Below are 21448 nucleotides of genomic sequence, written 5' to 3'. Positions count from 1 at the left end.
TTATATCAAATATAAACACAACATATATTAAGAAAAGTCACACTATCATCATTATTGTCAATATTGTGTTTGGATAGAGAGAAATAGAGGTAACGAAAAGAAAATGATTTAAAAGAATGAAAAATCTATTATTGGATAACAAAAAGGAAGGTGTAGATTTGGAGGGGAAGGGATGGAGGGAAAACATGAATAAATTTTGTAAAGAAAATAATTTCTCCTAAAATGGAAAATTTTGATGGAAAAACATTCATTTTTCTTACTTTTTGCTTCGCTTTCCTTCTAAACAAATTAGATCACTCTCTTTATTCCTCCTCTTCTTTTCCCTTCCTTTCCTTTCTCTTCACTTCTCTTTCCTTTCTTTCTGTTCTTTTCTAATTTGCTATTTAAATATAGTGTAAATAACTAAATAGTAATAGCAACAATTAATTGTTAGAAAGTGAAATATTAGTAGAATATTTTATTTTATATTTTATACTATTCTGATTTATTTTCTTTAATTTTAATATTTTGTAATATGTAGTTTTCTTATTAGATAGTCAAATTATGTATAAATAGAGGTTTTCTTCTTATTGATAAATTAATACAAAACAAGTATTCAAAACTCAAATCAATCTTTATTTTCGCATTATGATTTTCTTCATGGTATCAGAGCAAAAATTAAACCAAGAAAAAACCAAACTCTCAAAAGATGATTTCCTTGGAACGAATGTTCCAAAGTATCCAAACATATAACCAAAAAAATTCATACTTACCCAAATATTTCTAAAACTTTAAACCCAAAAACACAAATCAAAAGGGTCACAATTGAATCTCATGCCGAAAAAAAATACCAACAAACCAATAATCGAAAGGGACACACAAATCACAAACCCACACCGGGTGGCCGCCACAAAGGTGCCGATGAACCAGACCGACGGGATGGTCACCCCAGTTGGGTACAGTGAGTCAAGCAAAAAACAAGGGGTTTATGAGGAGAGAGGGAAAAAATCAGAAATGGGGAGGAGGGATTGTAGGGTTTCCAAAAATAGCTCTTTTTATAAGGAGGAACCTAACCCTACCCCAACTCGAATACCCGATTCCTCTACCCGTAGACTCGTGTGCCCCATTTTTCCAATCCAGCCCATCTTCGTACCTAAATCCAAAAAAAGACCCATCAAATTTCTTTACCCATTTCTTACCCTTTAAAAATGTGGCTTTTTTTTTATATCTAAACTTCAAAAATTGAAAATTAATTATGACAAATTTGGCAAAAAGATTGTCAATGTTTCCTTTGTAAAATCAAAATATCAACTAGCAGACTTTATGTCCAAGGCGATTAATTGGCTCAAAAGCTTTGCAGAATATTTTTGGCAAGTTCGGTCTCAGTGATCCCAAGACCAAACTTGAGGGGGAGCGTAGGAAATTAGAATATCAGTAGAATATTTTATTTTATATTTTATATTATTCTAATTTAGTTTATTTAATTGTAATATTCCGTAATATTTAGTTTTCTTATTAGAAAGTTAAATCATGTATAAATAGAGGTGTTTCTCTCATTAATAAATTAATACAAACCAAGTATTCAAAACCCAAATCTATCTTTATTTCCACATTATGATTTTCTTCATTAATAACTTCTTTGTTTATAGTCGTATTGTTACTAATCTTGCCTAATAGGAGTAACAACAATAAAAGTTGTCTCCAGACTCGATTCTTATAGAACATGTCTATAAAAGTAAGGCTTACTTTCCAACTTAAACAATACATGTTTTTCTTTGTATTGGATTTTTAAAAAACAATTATGAACATACCATTAGTGAAGAGATATACTTCATTGAAATATTTGTATCTTGATTAGATGTATATTTTTGTAAATTGTTAATTCCTTATAAAATTATTAGCAAGTCTTGTATGAGTAAGATGAGTCAAATAATTAGTTTATTTATGTAATTGATTACTTTAAAATTAAATATATATTAAAAATTGTCTTTTTAGAAAATTTATGTTAGAATAATATTCTATTTGTGAATTTATGTCAAAAAGCATAGGAAAATCAAGAAAACAAAAGAAATCCAACGGTCATATCCACGAGTGGGTGGGGTAACTAATAACCAGACAAACACGTGCAATCCTCGTGACTAGTATGAATTTGTTAACACACTTCCAGAAAAGTAAAACCAAACTCCATCCTCCCTCCCAAGTGTACGTAACTTCCTTCCTTTGCCTCCTCAACGGTCATATCTCACGACATACTCCAACGGTCATATTCCCATCAAAATCCCAACCGTCTAATCTCAATCCAACGCCTCTACCTTCATCAGTTCCCCTCCCGAATTTCACTACTACCCATCAGTAATAAAAGCACCCCAAATGACGGTCAACAAAGTAGCTTTGATAGGGACAGCTATGGAAGATACACAATGATTTTACATTCAAAAAGTTAGCTTCTTTCCTTCTTACTCTCCTTCCCTTTTCTTTCCTTATATAAAAACAACCATTGTTTAGCAATTTCAGCTTTTTGGGGGTGTTTTAATTTGGGTTTTAAGCAATGTTCCTCTCATAATCTTTTACCAAATTGTTTTAATCTTAGGAAGTAACTGAAGATATGGAATTCATGGTGAATGATTCAATTTCTGAATTGGGTTCTTCGATTCATCACAATTTCAGCTGCCAATTTCAAGATCAAGTATGTTTCTTCACTTCTTTTGATTTTGTTCCCATGAATCTTCATTAATAATCTTGGAATCCGATGATTTTTAGGCTTTTTTAGTTTATTATTGATTGATTATTTGATTGATTGTTCATATATTTTAGGTAATTGAAACTTAATTTCATTCATCTATTCATTGCACATATAATATTTGATTTGTAGAGACTAGTAGAGACTAGAAACACACAAATTTCTCATGTTTTTTCTCTCTTTTACTCATCGGATTCCCTTTGATTTTTTTTTTCCTTGGAATTCAACACACACTCACAATTAGAAATATATAATCTATTTTTTCTGATATTCTTTTGATTTGAGGAATTTGTTCATATACAAATCATATAGTGCAGAGTATTGTTTCTGAATTGTGATTGTTAAACTGCATATATATATATATATATATAGTACTTGGTTTGAGATTTTAGAACAGAGATTATCAGAAAATTAGAGTGTGTGAGAGGAAAAAAGAGAACAAATTGGAAGAAGGTTAGAAGATAAGAATGTTGGCTGGGTGTTCTTCAACATTGTTGTCACCAAGGCATAGATTAAGGAGTGAAGCATCAGCACAATTTCAAGCTTGCCATTATCCATTACCTTCAATGAGCACACAGAGATTGGATTTACCCTGCAATTTCCCAAGAAAAGAAGTTTCTCGTCAGCAATCGATTCGTACTCCGGTGGGTTTATCTGTCGAGAAACCGCTCGAAACGAAGACATTGAAGCAAAGCATTCGGGTTCCATCATCGCCAGAGGGAAGAAGAGAGATCAAGACTGAGTTTTGGAGGGGAAAAGGCAAGAACTTGAAGAGGAGATTAACTGATCAAGGGTCTTTTGATGAAGATGATGATGATGTTGGGAGAGCTAAAAGGAAGAAAAACAGCTATGATTTTGGAGATTCTGATGGATTTTCTCCTAAAAGTAAGGATTTTTTGAACTTAAGCCATCTGGGTAGTGAAAATTTCTGGATTCAACAACCTGGTTTTGGAGTTGTTAACTTCCCTCAAGTTCCATTTTCTATTTCCTGTTCAGGGGAAGAAGAAAGGGTGTGTTTTGCTCCTTCTGATGTTATTTCTCCTCCACCATTATTACACAATCCTTGGGTTGAAACTGATGGTACTGAGATTACTGAATATGGTGGAGAAAAAGATGGTGAGCCTAGTCATGGGCCTGTTACTACTACAGCTTCTGGGTCTAGTTCATCTTCAGAGAGTCACAGCTTGGGTCTTAGGCTGAATGAGAACATTTCTGAGCATGGATTTGGAAATGGGTCAATGAACCCTAACCCCGGTGATGGTTCCAGGGCTGTTCTGACCCACAACAATGATGGTGAGATCGAGCAACAAGCGTTCGAGCTAGTCAGCTTTCTTATGAGCTGTGTTGAAGCTATTGGATCAAGGAATATTCCGGGTATCAATCATTTTATTGCCAAGTTGGGCGAGCAAGCTTCTCCGAGGGGTTGGTCTACAATTAGCCGACTCACAGCTTACTTCACTGAAGCATTAGCCTTGAGGGTAACGAGGTTATGGCCTCGAGTTTTTCATATAAGTGTTCCAAGGGAGCTTGATCGATTCGATGATGAATCGGGTGCAGCTGCATTGAGGCTTTTGAATCAGATCAGTCCGATTCCTAAGTTCGTTCACTTCACTGCTAACGCGATGTTATTGAGAGCGTTTGAAGGCAAGGATAAGGTGCATATTATAGACTTTGATATCAAGCAAGGGCTACAATGGCCCGGCTTTTTTCAAAGTTTAGCGGCAATGCATAATCCTCCGAGTCATGTTCGGATCACTGGGATAGGAGAGTCGAAGCAAGAATTAGTTGAGACGGGAGATAGGTTGGCTAGCTTTGCCGATGCATTTAATCTGCCTTTTGAATTTCACCCGGTTGTTGATCGATTGGAGGATGTAAGGTTATGGATGCTCCACGTAAAGGAAGGCGAAAGCGTGGCAGTGAATTGCATATTTCAGCTCCACAAAACTCTATACGACTCTAACAATGCAGTGTTTAGAGATTTCATGGGTCTAATTCGAAGCACTAACCCAATAGCTTTGGTTATGGCCGAGCAAGAAGCTGATCACAACGAATCCACATTGGACATGCGGGTTTGTAATTCCTTACGTTACTACTCAGCTATATTCGATTCCATCGATGCTAGCCTTCCATTTGATAGTCCAGCAAGGGTGAAGATCGAGGAAATGTTTGGGCGTGAAATTAGGAACATAGTTGCTTGTGAAGGGAGCGACAGGATCGAAAGGCACGAAAAATTTGGGTCTTGGAAAACGAGGATCGAGCAAGAAGGGTTCCGGTGTATGAACACTAACGAAAGAGAGGTATTTCAAACCCAAATGCTGTTGAAGATGTATTCAAACGAGAGCTACATTGTTGAACAACAAGGGAATGAAGCAATTACATTGAGATGGATGGATCAGCCGCTTTATACTGTCTCTTCGTGGGCTTATATTGATGCTGGTGCAGGGACTTCTTCGGGTTATTCTCAGCCGATTTGATCAGCTTGCGGATGAATTTTGCGCGACAGTATAGGAAATACAGTTACAGAAGATTGAATTCTTTGTAGGTGTAGAGGGATTCTTTGATTCTTTTATGCAGATAAAATTATTTTTTTTGGTGATCAGCCAGGATTCAGTTCTACAGGATATTGTTAGTTTTTTCTTTACTTATTATACAGATTTGTGATTGGTTCTTTTAGGCTAGCTAAATTGTGAAGCATAGTTAATTCATTAATCAATTCTTTGTGTAATCAATTCTTTGTAGTATGTATTCAGGATCCATATTTATTAGTCCATTCATTTGTTCGTTATTCAGAATTATATGGAATAAAATTCGATCTTTATTGAGGTTTTTTTCAACATTTTGTTCATGAGTAAATAAGTAATTATATATGTGCTCTAATAGTATTATTTATTTAATGTCTGCAAAATTAATAAGCAAACGAAAAAGATTAAAATATTATTATTATTTTAATAGCAAACAAAAAAGATTAAGCTTAAGCATATAACATTTCATTACCCCAATGTCATTAATTAATCTTTCTCGTCTCTATTAAAAATCAAACACCTATTGCAAAGAGAAAGCCTAGGTTAACTTTACTTTAAATATTTATGAGCCTTTTTAATTATATAATATATATATATATATATATATATATATATATATATATATATATATATATATATATACATCAACCTATTCAACATACCCTGCTTAGTTCAGATTGAACAATTTAGAAACCAAGATTTATTTGTGTACTGTGTATTGTGTAGCGTGTGTCTCTCTTTAGTGAATGACATTGGGCCTTCTGTATGGGCCTAACTTTAAAGATATGCGCTTAATTTAAGGACTTCTTGCTCCTTCAATAGAGTTTTTACACTGAAGATATATTCTTGTGACAGACCGTAATCGGTGAAAGTTGAAACAATCTCAAACAAAAAATTTATATTATCGCAATATGTATTATGAACTATCTAATCCATAAATAAAGTGCGTCTTATACAACAATTTATGATTGTTGACTAAAAGTGTAGATGTAAACTTCAGTCTAAATATAGTTCAATACACAAAACTAACTGAAAATAACTAATTTTGGTATTTTTCTTGAATCTCTTAAAAAGATCCTTTAGAAGTTAGAATAAACTTAAAAAAGTTCATATGTATTTGAAAATTTTAATCATAGATATGTCAAATTAGTGATGGACCTATAAAGAGGCATGTCATGATCCTTCCCTACCAAAGCAAATTTGTTTTAAATTCTTGAGGCAAAAAAAAATATAAATTAAAATTAGAGACTTCAGAAAAGAATATTATAACAATGCATAACGTTTGATTAATTTAATTATAAAAGCTAAACTTTTGACTATATTGAGTCAAATGCAAAATTAAGAACAACTATGTAGAATTGCTTATTGAACCCCAAGAACAATGGTAGAACGTGTTATGTGAAAATTGAACTAGAGATACAATATTAAAAAATTAAGTTCATGAATAATAATAAAATTAATTAAATCACACATAAAATTTATCGAGATCCGTTCAATATGAGTTGACAGTCCTCCCTAGTATTAAAGTATATAACATACGAGTATTTATTTTGAGACTTCGACCATGAACTGATATTTAAAATGTTAAGGATACATAATATACCTAACAAATAAACCTGTAATGTTTAATGTTTGATATAAAATTCTATTGACGTAATCATTCAAAAAAATAATGGTTGGCTTACAACACATAGTTTTAAACTCCACCGGAATGCTTAGAGTCAGACAACAACGACAGTGGACACTGGATGCACATGTAAAGCATTCCTAGACTATTAGTCTATTACTATACTCCTATATTTAGTAATAATTGGGGTATAAATTAAGCACTAAAAAAGCTGGAAATGTAATTAACTTAATATCTAGGCCACGATGCCCAAGTTGTGAACAAAAGCCTACTATCAACTAACAATTACCATAATAATTTAATTAACAGCTAGTTTATATGAGATTGTCTCACTGTGAGTTGAGTTTATATTATTAGTCTATTTCTTTAAGTGATTATTTTAAAATTATAAGTAATCACTTTAATAGACTAAATATACATAGATTAGCCTAATAAAAATAGTTTTATCATTAGACCGTCTCATTTAAGAATTTTTATATAATTAATGTATTAAAAATATAATAAAATAATATAACAAAAAGTCTTATTTAACAAATTAAACATGAATAGTCTTAGCCTAAAAAAACGCAAATTACAAACTTAATCTCACATTACATTCACTCCAACACAAAATTATTTCCACCTACTCTCCATGTAGTATGGCGTTTTTTTTCAATATAATTTACTATGGCACATAGCGATATATCATTTACAATAAACCGCTAAACTGCTATGTGATATAGCAATTTATTTATTACTTAAAATTAGAAAACACACATATTTTGAGAAGATTATATAAATCGCTAAGTGACATAATAATTTATGAACTGCAATATCACTTAGCAGTTTATTAAAACTTTTAAAATCAAATATTAAATATTGTTAGAGATTTGAATCTTAAATCTATTGTTTAATAGTTAGGGATGCAGGCGGGGCGGGTCTAATAGGAGACCCGCCTCATCCCCGCCCCATCGGGTCCCGATTTGATGGGTCATGGGACGGTTACGAGTATAAAATTCATACCCACCGCGGGGATGGGAATGGGGATGGGTTTTAGGTGATACCCGCCCCATCCCTGCCCCGCCCCGCCCCGCCTCAAGATATGTACAAATTTTGGGATATATGTTTGTTTGAGACTTTGGATATGTAATTGTTTGAGACTTTGGATGTGTGTTTGTTTGAGACTTTATGTATTATGGGTTTTAAGGCCCAAATGATTGAATATAAATATGTGGCACAGATGGGTATTCAGCGGGGATTTGACGGGTGGTGGGGCGGGAAAATTGAGTATTAGATGGGGATGGATACCCAGATGGGTGGTGGGGCGGGGATGATTTTAGGTACAAACCCATCGGGGAGGGGAGGGGAAAAAAAGTTATACCCACAGCGAAGATAGGGACGGAGATGGATATTGCATTAACATATGGAGATGGGGATGGGAATTCTAATCCCCGCCCCACCCCGCTCCGTTTGCATCCATATTAATAGTAAAATATTTTAATTCACCTAAGTTATAAGAACTTCCTTATAACATGATCATTGTTTTTGAAATTATGTTTTTTCCTTAGAATATTAAAAGTTAGAAATGCATTTATCAAAATCAATGTCATAGGGTCTGAAACATGTAATCACTTACTCATCTCATAGTAAGCCTTTTCAACTGAACAATAAGATAAAGCGATAAGAATGAGTAAACTAGTCGCAGACACCGAATTTATGTCCTAAGACATTTGACGTTTATCTTTGTCATGATTTTTTTTGTGTCTTTATGATTTTTTTTTATGTTTATTAGCTCGACGTGTTACTTATCGTACCTTAACTTATTTTATTTTTGACTTTACATGGGTTTTTTATTTTCATTTGCAATTCGAGTTAAAGATTTCACGAGTTATATTGTCTCTTACTCTCGTTAGATAAGAATTTGATTTGCCATCATCCAACATTCTCCAAACTCTAATTATAATTTATATTAGCTAGATATACCGTAGATATGATGATGATAATTTTATAATTAGAGAGGTCTTTAACAGGAAGAGCATACGGTCATGACTCTTTTGTGTTTCCTAATCTTGACGCCCCTACACCACATATAGAAGGGTTTATCTAACAAAATTTTATATTAAACTTTATTTTACCCTTAATATATGAATTGTCAAAAATTTCTTTTGTGTTTCCTAATCTTGTTTAAATTATTATATTTTCCAATTGTGATGGAAATATATATAATTCTCATTAATTTAGTTGTGGGTGTGATAATTCTCAATTATATAGACCACTAACAATTACTTTACATTTATCTACGCACTAATGACACCAAAAAGGTTCTTTATGTTGTATTTGTCTTATAAAATTTGTCTCACTTTTCTTTAATTTATTTTACTAAATTTATTTAATTTTGTATTTTTAGCTATCATCTACATTATTTCTTTAACTCATTTCCACACATTTAACTTATACTTTCATCACATTCACACATTTTTTTATTGTCATTTTTCATAATTTTCCTACCAAATATCTATAGTTATTATAAGGTAAATTTAGTGAAACAAAATACGTCACAAAAAGGGAAAGTGTAGATAAAATAGTATAACATGACAGAATAATACTAACAAGATGTTTCGGCACCAAAAAGTATATTATATGAAGAAAGTACGTGTATTGAACTAAAAACAATAGATGCATCAAAGGCCATAAGGCCAACCACTTATCAGAAATCATAACCTTTGAATTTGGTCAAATTCCACTAACCCACAACTACACGCTCACTTCCAAACAACCAAGATTTCATCTCCTTGTTATTACGTTATACACTATTTTACCATTTTTAGTGATCTAGAACTTTCCTTTAATTTGGCCATTCATCTCACCTAAGGGACCCTTATCCCATATGGCCACATCCTTACGATTTAAGGGACTTCAAGACTGATATTATTTTAGATTTTTTTTATTTAATATATTTTGTACTTATTATTTTTCTGATTTATAGGTAGGTTAGATGATTCTTATAGGAAAGAAAAAGACGAAATTAATCTTCTTATAGGTTGTGAGAGTTAAACTGCTCATGTCATGCAATGAAATTCTCTATAGTAGGCTGATTCACAACTTTCAGTTAATTTAATTAATTTATTTGATTCTCGACATGTATGATATAAATACTAGTCGAATCACACACTAGCTCTTATTTGATATGAAGGTTGATCTGTACCACACCGTAAATAACTTGACAAAAAACTTTCAAAAAACAAAACCAACAACATAATTTGTTAAATGAGTTCCAACAAAAATATTTAAACTTTACTTATAATTACAGAAAATAAATCTCAAATTCTATTGATAATTTATTAAAATCGTATTATGATCTTTAAAATCTACTTTGAAATTGCTTAAAATGTTCTTTTAAATAACTATAATTATTCATATTTTTTAAGTCAAACTATTTTATATTACCTATTTTTTAAATATTATTACATATTTTGGGAAAAATATTACTATTAATTGCATATATAATGAAAGTATGGAGCGAAAGAATTGTAAAAATACATTCACTCGTTTGTGAGTTTTCCTTGTCATCACAAATTGTTTGATACCAAATATTGGCCGCATTGCTAATTAACGTTTGACAAATGTGAATTATGGTGGGGTTAAGTGTGTTAAGCATGTGTTGGCATGATTGTTGCTGACTCACTCCCACGGATGTTTTTAATGTGTCATTATCTTTAATTGTGTATTGTCATCAAACGGATTATGAAACATCCACTTACAAGTTAATTTAAAGATAACCTAGGAAAAGGATTATATAATAATTAGTAACATAAAGGAATTACGTATTCCAAACCTTCTAAAAATGCTTTATAAATAATTGAATATTTGTCTAGATTAAATTGTGTATATGAGAGAATAGTAAACACCAAGAGATGTTGGTGGGCAGAGAACTATCAAACAATACGTTGAGTGTTGGGTGACACATTATTTTAGTCATCATCAAAATTCAATATTCTGTCTATAAAATCTGAGTGAGAAAAGATAACAGATGCTTCATATCCGTTTTACCTTTAAAGAAAAAATTACAGAAATATGGTCAAATTTACCCCTAAAAAACTTGTCTCAATTCTATTTTTGAATATAATTAACTTCATCACTTTTACTCTCTATATTCTCTTTTATTTTTATTATAATCTATTATTTAAATTAGTGAGACACAAAAGATTAAGAATCTAAAAAGGGTCTTAAACCATGAATCTATACTTTCCTCTTCGGATTATTGCGTGTTTAAAACCAATCTTAGGATTAAAAAGTTGATTTATTTTCTTCGTCTTCATGTCCATAAACTTAAAAATTAGTACTAAGTGTAAAAGTGAAGAATGTCTAGCACTTTTTACTTTTTTTAGTGATAATTAATTTGAATATAATCTAAATTATATTAATAATTAGATAGACAAAAATATAATTTAGCATTTTTAGACATAGGCACGGACGATATGTATTTTATTTTAGAGATGATTCTCCATACACTTAGGGTCTATACCATACAAGGTATTTGTATAGGTAGCTATTAGTAGTGTAAATGGCTATAGCTATGGGTGGTTGTAGTTGTATAATTATAATTGTTAGAAATTTACTTGTATAAATTGTTGTGTAAATTTATATTGTTCATAAAAATATATAGCGATTGTGGAAGTTGTTGAAATATAAATTGTTGTGTAAATTTATTGTTCAATAAAAATAGCGATTGAGGTAGTTTTTAAAATATAATCTGCTGTGTAAATTTATATTGTTCAATAAAAATAGCGATTGCAGTAATTGTTGAAATATAATTTGTTGTAAAAAATATTATGAAAATCTTAAACCACTACTTTTGATTTTAAAATGCTACAAGTTATAACGTTATAAAAACAACTATCTTTACCACTAAATGCTATTTAAAATGATAATCAACTAATAAACTACATGATATTTAAAAAGTAACATGTTAGCCTCATTAAACCACTAACAACTAGATCGAACAGCTTGATCATGATATACTCAAAGCTAACTTGCTTTTGTTTTTTCTTTTGCTTGGGCACGTATGCTTTGATGAGCATCTATAACTACTAATTTAATTTGAGCATCCTACTTAATTAGATTATCATCTACTTACAGCGAAAGCATTTTTAACACCCTATCCTCCCTCTTTTGCACATCTCTAGCTCTTGGGTATCTCATTAAGGTTACCACACAAATTGAATAAAAAGAAAATTATTGTAATTCATTGTTTAATACATGAAAAATATTGAATAGATGACAAAATTAACTTTGACAAATAAATAAATAAATAATTACAAAATGGATTATTTAACGAAAAGAGAGGTAGAAAGATATTTTAATTGATGAGGAATAGAAATTGATTTGATTTGTTAATAAGAGCGGTTGGTTTTGTAGGATGTGGAGACCACAGGCAGCTAAAATGAAAATAATGGTAAAATGAATGGTAAGCAGAAGAGGTTCGTAAACAAGGGGAGATCCACGACTGTTCTTATCAAGTGAAATGATAACGTGCATTTTGTCACAAGTCACATTGTATTTGGTGTCAACAGCTACAGCCCGACAATGCGGTAGCCTGTTCATGTGGGTTTCAGTTACAGTCTCATCCTTCGTACTTGATTAGTACGAGCCGTTATTACTTTTTCTTTACCCACCTCTTTTTTACGGTGGCGGCCTATGGGCCTTTTTTTCCGTCTTTTGTTTATTCGGCCTCTCTTATATGAGATCGTTCTATTTTGAGACGAATTTATGTAAAAGGTATATTATGCTAAAAGTTTTTATTATTGGGCTATTTAACGCAAGTGTATTGCACGTTTCATAATGAGACCATTTCATACAAAATTTTTTATTTATTTACTCTCTCAGCGTCGATTAGTTAGTCCGGGGTGTAATTGGAACATGCTACTATGATTTGCTTCAAAGTGGAATTTGGTTATTTTTAAGAAAGTAGTAATAAATAAAGAGAGAGAATGACTTGCATTGATGAAATTGAAAGAGAGTAAGAAAGCTAAGAGGTATAGATGTGATTAAAAGAAAGTGGTAAGTCATTGTCTCAAAATAGAAATGATGCAAATTAAGTGGGAAAGAACAAAATGAAAAATAATGCTAATTTAATGGGATGAAGGGAGTAAATCAAAGTTGCTGGTTAAGATGTGATAAAGAGTGTTGTCAGCAAAAAATATACAAAGATTAAATTATTTAAAATTAATCAATAGTAGAGATTATTCACAACAGATAAACGATAAGAGGGATTATTCCAGAAAATGTTTCCTAAAATAATCACTAACATTTTTAAAGTGGTCAATTAAACAAATATGCTAACCATATGGAATCTCATGATCAGACAATCTGATACAAGACTTTCTCTATGGATTACTCTCTCCAATTCATATCAATTGTCCCATTTTATTTTTCCACGCTATCCAATACTCTAATCCAAAACCTAAGTATATCTCTAATTTGCATGATTAAAAATTTGATACAAATAAATTTTACATAGAGATGAATCAAACAAAATCTCACATGACTATATATTGACGTCTAGATCAATAATGAAATACAAATAAAGAATACAAGTAACGAATGATCGATGAATAGTGTGTAAAAATTAAATGGGACAATATATTAATGTGAATTGAAGGGGTAATTATTACGGATTTTGCTATATTTTTCATTAGTTTGTACTATGAAATTTGTTACATTTTTATTTTTTTCATGACTAACATTTTTTTTAATTCTCGTTTATACATTTAATTTATTTTGTTATCTCATCTATATATTTCTTTCACTTTTTCATAGAACATCATTTTTTTTTCCTTGTGTTTCCTCAATATATACTTGTTGCAAATATTGTGTGATCTTAGAATACCTCCTTGTTAGTAATTCTTTCTCTATTAAAGTTTCAAGTACATAAATATTAGGAGAAAAGTTAATTAGATGGAGAACATAAAAAAAGGGGCTAAAAATAGTACTGTACAGAAAAATACCAAGTCATTTCCACGTAGAATAGGCACATATAACAGGAACAATAAATCCAAAAATGTGATAGTACAACTTTACAGTTGTCATAATAAAGTTACAAAATAGGAATACAACAAACTCTTGTTATACTTTCAATGTCTTGTAGACTTCTACGGTTCTACACTTCCTTCATATCACTAGTCCATACATCCATCCTTATCTTACGTTATACCCAAGTTCTCGCGAGAAACGGTCTATTTAAAAGACGCATTAGATATATAGGTTAATTAGCGTAATTAATATTTTCTCCGTTTTGAAATACTTCCTATATTTCGATTATAGACGCTATTCATCGTTCAAGTTTATTTTATATATTGCGGCTAATGTGTAAGTAAAAATATAGTCAAGTGTGATCTTGTTTGAATCGTCTAATCGCATACATTATTAATATTAACTTTTATAATTTTTAAATGTGTATAATTCAACGTATAAATAAACAAAATAACACATTGGATTGCGTAAAGAGTCAAATGTAGCAAGTATAATGGAACGGAGGAAGTATAACTTAAAGAAAAAATATAGAATATAAAATTCTTATTTTGAGATCGTCTCTTTGAAAAATAGTTTCTTATAAGAATAACTGTTTAATTTAATCTCATCATTAATTTCATCTTCCAATTTTTATTTTTCATCTTGTTCATCAAATACAATTCTTAAAACAATCGTTACAAATTAGAGTAATACTATATTCGTTCTTAATTATTAGGGCTTTACTGGTATTTTGATTAGTGACACAAGAATTAAAAAAATCTAATTTCAATGTACGTTTGTATAAGTTACTCCTCTGTAAAGTAGGTGAAAAAATGATGATGGGTGAATGAGAATCAAATAGAGGTAAAATAGAGAATTATTAAGTTGCTTTTCGCTAAAGTTAAAAATAATAAAAATATTGTGAAACAACAAAAAAAAAGGTGATAAGTACAAGAATTATGAAACATAGAAAGTATATAATAAAGTTGAGTGAGATATTATAATGAAATCATAATGTTAAATGACATTCTTGCACAAAAAAATATTTAATCCAAAAATTTTATGAGAATACATTTTTTATATTTATAGTGGTAATCATAAAAAATATTTATAATATATTCATAATGCCCAATCATATTTTAGTAAGAAAAACTATTGAATCCAAAATATTTAGACAATATATATTTATTTGTTATACATGACAATTAATACTTGATAAAAAAACTTCTTGTTGACATAATCATTTAGAATATTTGATTGATATATGCTTTGAAATGAAAAAATAAATCAAAAATATTCAGTTGATCTTATCAAAATCAAAAGATAGGATACATATCGTAATATCTAAATTTAAAAGCACAACGAGTTGAAAATTATGTTATGTGACAAAGAAAATAACGCATGCACTAACAGTGATGAGCAAGGAGCAATGCCAATTGCCAAATAGTTAAAGTTAAGAGGGCCAAAATAATAGGAGTACTTTTATAAAATAATCCTAGCTAGATATAATCAAAAATCTTTGATTCACTAGCTAAAAAATGAATTGTATGGGGCTGATCTATACACGAAAGTATGGAGTAAATTTTTTTTTAAGCATTAAGTATATTTTAAGTAAACATTAAAAATAATATAAGTAGACATTTAGAATATTGTAAGTACTTAAGTATTTACTCGGTAGATATTAAGTATATTGTACGTAGACATTAAGCATATAGTAAGTAGCCTAAGTTTTACGGTAGGCATAATATTATACGTACTTTTTCGGTAGGCATTAAGTATATATATTGTAAGCAGGCATTAAAGATGATGTAAATAGACATTAAAGATATATAAGTGGACATTAAAATTTAATAGATTAGATATAAGAGATATCTCTCAAAGAGACGATTTTTCAAGAGACAGCTATTTAAAATATTCACAATAATATACTTTCTTTGGTCCTAATTTTAGATGTAACCTTTTCCATTAATAGGCCAATCATTTGAACACACATTCTTAAAATGATAAGTATAATAATATGCGTATTATCCTCATTAAATTTGATAATGTTTATTAAAATTTTGATCTCTTGCTAATTTTTGTGCTGCCTCACATATACGTTTAGTTAGGACGTGAGAGAATATATATATATATATATATATATATATATATATATATATATATATATATATATATATATATATATATATATATATATATATATATATATGCTTAATAATAAATTAATAATCTAACTTTTTTTATTACAATAATCTAACTTATTATAAACAATCACGCTCGTAGTTTTTATCCAGTTACGTTAATAATGATGTGATATATAAAATATTTTACTAACAATTTTTAATTCTTTAGATTAAAATTTTTGTGATGGATAAGTATACCGAGTAAAAGAAAATCATTAAGAAAAGAAATTCAATTTTATAATGTTTTATAAAAAATACTTATAAATTAACCTCTACCTATAATTAAACGAAAAAATTGTCCTAAATAATCTCAACTATTTTCTATTTGCTGTGAATAATCCTTACTATTGATTATTTTTAAAAAATTCAACTTTTATATTTTTTGTTGATAGCGCCTCTTATCACATTTTAACCGGCTATTGTAGATATCTACTACCATAGAGGAGTAGGGATAAACCAACGAAGGAGCAAAAAATAAGTGAGTGTAACGGCTAACAGAAACCTAGAGTAGCAAGTTAAAAAGTGGTAAGGGGTATTGTTAGCAAAAAAAACATTATTTGAAATTATCAATAATTAGAATCATTCACAACAAATGAACAAAATGAGATTATTCAGTATAATTTTTTCAAAAAAAAGTCTAATTCTTACTTCTTAGAGTATTAATTCATGATTCCTTAACACAACAAAATAAAAAACCACCCATCACTCTTTTACTAATCAACTCCTTTTATATTAAATTGTCTCACTGTAAAATAAATCTATACAAAAAGTCTTCTATATTAAAAAATTTTATTTTTAAGCTATTTAATTTAAATATGAACACATTTTACAAGAACTTCTCATATAAGTATTTGTGTTTACCAATAAAGAATTGTGTTTACCAATAAAGAATAGAGAATAAAGATATACGCGTCCATTTACCGCATCGTAAACGGTGCCACCTTTCTTTTCCGTTTATTGTTTCCTTGTTGTTACCCCCCCTTTTAAAACCACCTCTTTCTTGCACGACCCACTGCATCATAATTCACCAAAACCGAATCTTCATTCAAACCCATTTATTCATTTCATTCAACCCATAAACCCCACTTTAATCCTCCTCCTTGTCTCTCATTCGTTTTCACACACGCTCTTTTTATGAAAATACCCCCTCAAATTCAGGATTTTGATCCACAAGTTACTCAAAATCGATTTTTTTAAAAACCCAGAAGTTAATCTAGGGATTTGATTCATAAATCATTCAAGATCTTTATTATTAGACAACCCAGAGGTTAAATCATTGAAGAAAGCGGTTTCCTTAATGGGTTCGGCTCTTGCGAAGGAATCTGGAAATGGGTCAATCACACAAGAGAAGAAAACGTGTTTAGGTGATTTACCAGAAAGTTGTGTGGCTTTGATTTTGATGAATTTAGACCCAAAAGATATTTGTAATTTTGCTAGATTGAATAAGGCTTTTCAAGGTGCTTCATCGGCTGATTTTGTTTGGGATTCCAAATTACCTTCTAATTATCAGCAAATTATTGAGAATATTTTTGAGGAGAATGATCGCCCGGTTAATTCTTGTAAAAAGGAAATTTACGCCAGTTTATCCCGGTTTAACTCCATGGATGACGGCACAAAGGTTGGATTTTCTTGTGTTTTTTTTTTCCTGCTTACATATAATTTTTTGTTAATTTTAAGAAATTAATCATGGTTTGAATGTATTTTATTAGCCGGGATAAGATTCTAGAATCTAGGATGATACTTTATTTTTTTTATGTCTAAGTTTTGATTAATTTCTTTCCTTTGATGCAATAGAATCAAAATTGATGGTTTTTTTTTTTGAAAAAATTGTTGAATATTGCAGAAGGTGTGGTTGGACAAGGCTACAGGAGGAATTTGTATGGCAATATCTGCAAAGGGTTTATCAATAACTGGAATTGATGATCGAAGATATTGGACCCACATACCTACCGAGGAATCTAGGTGAGAATTGGGAAATTTCTGCTACCTTTTATTTTAAGTTGGTTTAATTTCTTATCAGAATTGTATTGCATATTCTTATGCTTTGGTCATTGTTAATTAGTTTTAAGATTTGATATATTGTCATTGAAGGGCAACTTTCCAGATGCTTGCTTAAGTTTTCCTGATCTGCAAGTCTGAAATTGGTTTGTTAGTTTTTGACAAAAAGTCGAGTATTTTTTAGGATATTGTTGAATATTTCTTTTGATGCCAATCAAGGACCTTGAATTAGTCATTTGATTTGGTTTATTTGGATTAGGATAAGTGTTAAAAATAGGGTTTGGATTAGGATTAAGCTGAATTGGTTTGTTGCTTGTTGGATTACTTTTCATTTAGAAAAATGGTTTTTGGATATAATGCTTGCGGATCGATGGATCAATGTTGACTGGAAACAGTTTTTTTTAGATGAAACGAGTGTTTTTGAGGATGGTGTTGGATATTCCTTTTGATTTCAACTTAAGGACCTTGAAAATGGTTGGATTTGGTCTATTTGGATGAGGATTAGTGTTGGGACTAGTTTTTGGATTAGGATTATGCTGAATTGGTCGGATGCTTGTTGGATTACTTTTCATGTTGTGGATCGGGTTTTTGCATTTAATGCTTGCGAATAGTGATGATGGTGAATAGAATGTTTTTGGGTTTCTTCAACGAACTAATAAATTGTATAATACTCCCTCTATTTCTTCAAGTTTGGTAAAAAGTGTAAAATTTTCTCATATTTATCACTTTCAACAGCAAACTCAAAGGGACGACGGAGTACATAGTTTACGAGACAATGCCCTATGCTGGATGTTTGAGCGTAAATATCAAGAACTCATTGACCATTGTTTGCTTAGAGATATATGGACCTCAAGAACTATGCTTGTTTCTAATTATTCTGTTTATAGATGTACTTAATAGTTTCGGTAACTTTTTAGCATATTTTTCATTTGTGATTTATAGTTGCCTGCTTATTATGTATTTATAGTGCTTGTTGGGTTGTCTAGATGTTGCAACATGCTCTTAACACATGGATGCAGCTCCCCATGGCCTCTTGCTGTCTAGAGGTTGGTTTTTTCGGTTTTCCCGTGTAGGATTAATATCCTGATTGGATGCCGTAAATATAAATGTTTGCATTCAATTTAAAATCCCGGGTTAATCTATTAATTACATGCTAATCCCACTAGATTTGCATATTAAATTGTGGTTTTTTGAGGACATAAGCTTTAGGATTGTTAGTACCCTGCTGCCCTGAGAAAAGAATGATTTTCTTTGTTTCTTGTTATTTATATGTGGTGTATAGTTTAGCTACTCGGTGATTGATATGGAGTTTTTTTTGATGTAATACATAGGTTCTCCACCATTGCTTATCTTCAACAAATCTGGTGGTTTGAGGTCAATGGTGAGGTAGAGTTTCCATTCCCGGAAGGAACGTACAGTGTATTTTTCAGGGTGCAAATGGGCCGGACTTTCAAGAAGTTTGGCCGTCGACTTTGCAACACCGAGCAGATCCATGGGTGGGACGTCAAGCCGACGCACTTCCAGCTCTCGACTTCAGAAGGGCAACGCACCGTCTCCCAATGTTTTCTTGAAGAGCCTGGGCAGTGGCTCCACTACCATGCTGGGGACTTTGTGGTGAAGAATTCTCGGGTGCAGACCCAATTGAAGTTTTCGATGATGCAGATAGATTGCACCCACACAAAAGGCGGTATTTGTGTGGACTCGGTAGTGATATACCCTAGCTCATTCAAGGACAGGCTAAAGCGTTTATGACAGGCTTTAGTATATAGTATAGTCGTTTGTTTAGTTGTAGGAAGCTCTATTAGAATAGGATGTTGATAGAGAGGGATAGCGAGATGCGAGCTGAGTGCCATTCGTTTTTTGTTGGTGTTGAAAGCTCGGTTATGTATCAGAATCTCCGGCTGTAGTTCGTTTATTTTTATGATTGAAAATGAACAAACACAAGTCACTTGAGTCTTTCTGGATTCTCCTTTAATAACAGTTAAGGTTTTTCATTCTGTTCGAGTTCTCTGCATTTAGAGCTCATGAATGGATGCTCAAATAAATTTGTATCAATCCACCTTTCTTACGAAAGATTGTGACAACTACGCTTATTTATCTTGATTTTATTGATTGATTATTTAACTTAGAAAGATAAATAATTTATCCATGTTTCAGATTTTTATAAGTTTATTTGTTTTCTAATGAAAATAATAAGCAATCACAATAACTGAAATGAGTGGCTCAAATTTTGGTACTTTATGCTGATAATTTCAGTTAGGTATTGAGTAGACTGTAAAGTGTATATTTTTATGCTAAAGCTTTAAAGTTCATGACAAACATTAGAATGACGGTTATGGCGGTGCCTTTTGGTTTTTCTTGTTGAGATTTGTCTCGCTTTCGGTGTATTGGTGTAAGATCACTTCTCTTTGTTATAAAAAATGATAATAAAATAGAAAAATTATCCACAATAACTTCAATTTTTATGATTTTTTATAATAATTTTATCTATTGATCATGAATAATCTTAATTTTGAAGTTTATTTTCTTAGAATAAATCCTAATTAGATGAGTTACAATAACAAGTTTTATTTTAAAAAAAATAAATTAAAATAAAATTTCAAAAAAATATTAAAAAATGTTATAAAAAATTTCTAACTTTTTTTATTTTTCAGAAATTTTTGTGTAAATTTTTATATTTTTTTTTCTAATTCTACATTAATTTTCAATTTATTTTTTTTAGTAAATTACCTAACATAGCAAATCATCGTGTTACCCTAGTTCACTCAAGGCAAATACCCAATAAAGTTAAGATTATTCTTAGTTAATTAATAGATTAGATTATTGTAAAAAAAATCATGAAAAGATTGAATTTTTCTAAAAAACCCAAATCCCATTTGTTATGCTTTTGATTACCCAGCTATTTTTGTGAGAGACCGTCTCTAAAAAAAGCGACCTCAAAACAAGAAGGCGAAATTTTTATTTTCTCTTTAATTTGCAAATTGGATTATTTAGCCCATATATCTAATTCGTCTTCGGAGAGATATTCTTTCACAACAATTTGTATTGATTACATCAACTCTAGAGTTTTAATCTTGAATTGCTCTTTATTGAGAAAATAATAAGCAAATCATCCTACCTAGATAATAAGAAAATAAATTAATTTTGCATAAGTGCATAGTGAGAATTAAGGTCTTTTTATTATATGTTATAGGGTAAACGGAACAAGAAAAAAAGTCTACCAAGAATCAAACTCTAAGATTTGATCATTTGAAGTAACTAGCAAGTCTATAGGGTTCACATTACAAATATGAAATATTATTGACGACCAAGATTTGATCATTTGAAGTTTTGAACAATTGATTGAGCGTCACATCAGTATCCTAATTAGAGGATAAGGGAAATCAGATTTGCAGTAAATGAGTAAGCA

General features: G+C 30.7%; 2 protein-coding genes across 4 annotated transcripts; both read left to right on the top strand.

Annotated features, from left to right (window-relative positions):
• Positions 1-2192: 2192 nt before the first annotated feature.
• Positions 2193-5553, top strand: LOC130804797 (scarecrow-like protein 28). 3 transcript variants are annotated; one of them, XM_057669398.1, is made up of 3 exons: positions 2193-2418; positions 2570-3604; positions 3716-5553. In XM_057669398.1, exons 2-3 carry the CDS (start codon positions 3187-3189, stop codon positions 5191-5193), a joined length of 1896 nt encoding a protein of 631 aa, XP_057525381.1. In that variant the 5' UTR covers positions 2193-2418; positions 2570-3186; the 3' UTR covers positions 5194-5553. The 3 variants fall into 3 exon arrangements, with proteins under 3 accessions (XP_057525381.1, XP_057525380.1, XP_057525382.1); XM_057669397.1 differs by having other exon boundaries at positions 2194-2418; positions 2570-2665; positions 3092-5553; XM_057669399.1 differs by having other exon boundaries at positions 2398-3604.
• An 11355-nt stretch (positions 5554-16908) lies between these two features.
• LOC130804796 (F-box protein PP2-A12) lies at positions 16909-20147 on the top strand. Its single transcript, XM_057669396.1, has 3 exons — positions 16909-17659; positions 17885-18003; positions 19371-20147. The coding sequence occupies exons 1-3, from the start codon at positions 17339-17341 to the stop codon at positions 19789-19791; spliced, it is 861 nt and encodes a 286-aa protein (XP_057525379.1). The 5' UTR covers positions 16909-17338; the 3' UTR covers positions 19792-20147.
• Positions 20148-21448: the final 1301 nt, after the last annotated feature.

This window comes from Amaranthus tricolor, chromosome 17, assembly GCF_026212465.1.
Source record: "Amaranthus tricolor cultivar Red isolate AtriRed21 chromosome 17, ASM2621246v1, whole genome shotgun sequence".
Taxonomy (NCBI): Eukaryota; Viridiplantae; Streptophyta; class Magnoliopsida; order Caryophyllales; family Amaranthaceae; genus Amaranthus; species Amaranthus tricolor.
Note: the sequence above shows the minus strand (reverse complement) of the source record. Positions and strands in the feature narration are given on the sequence as shown.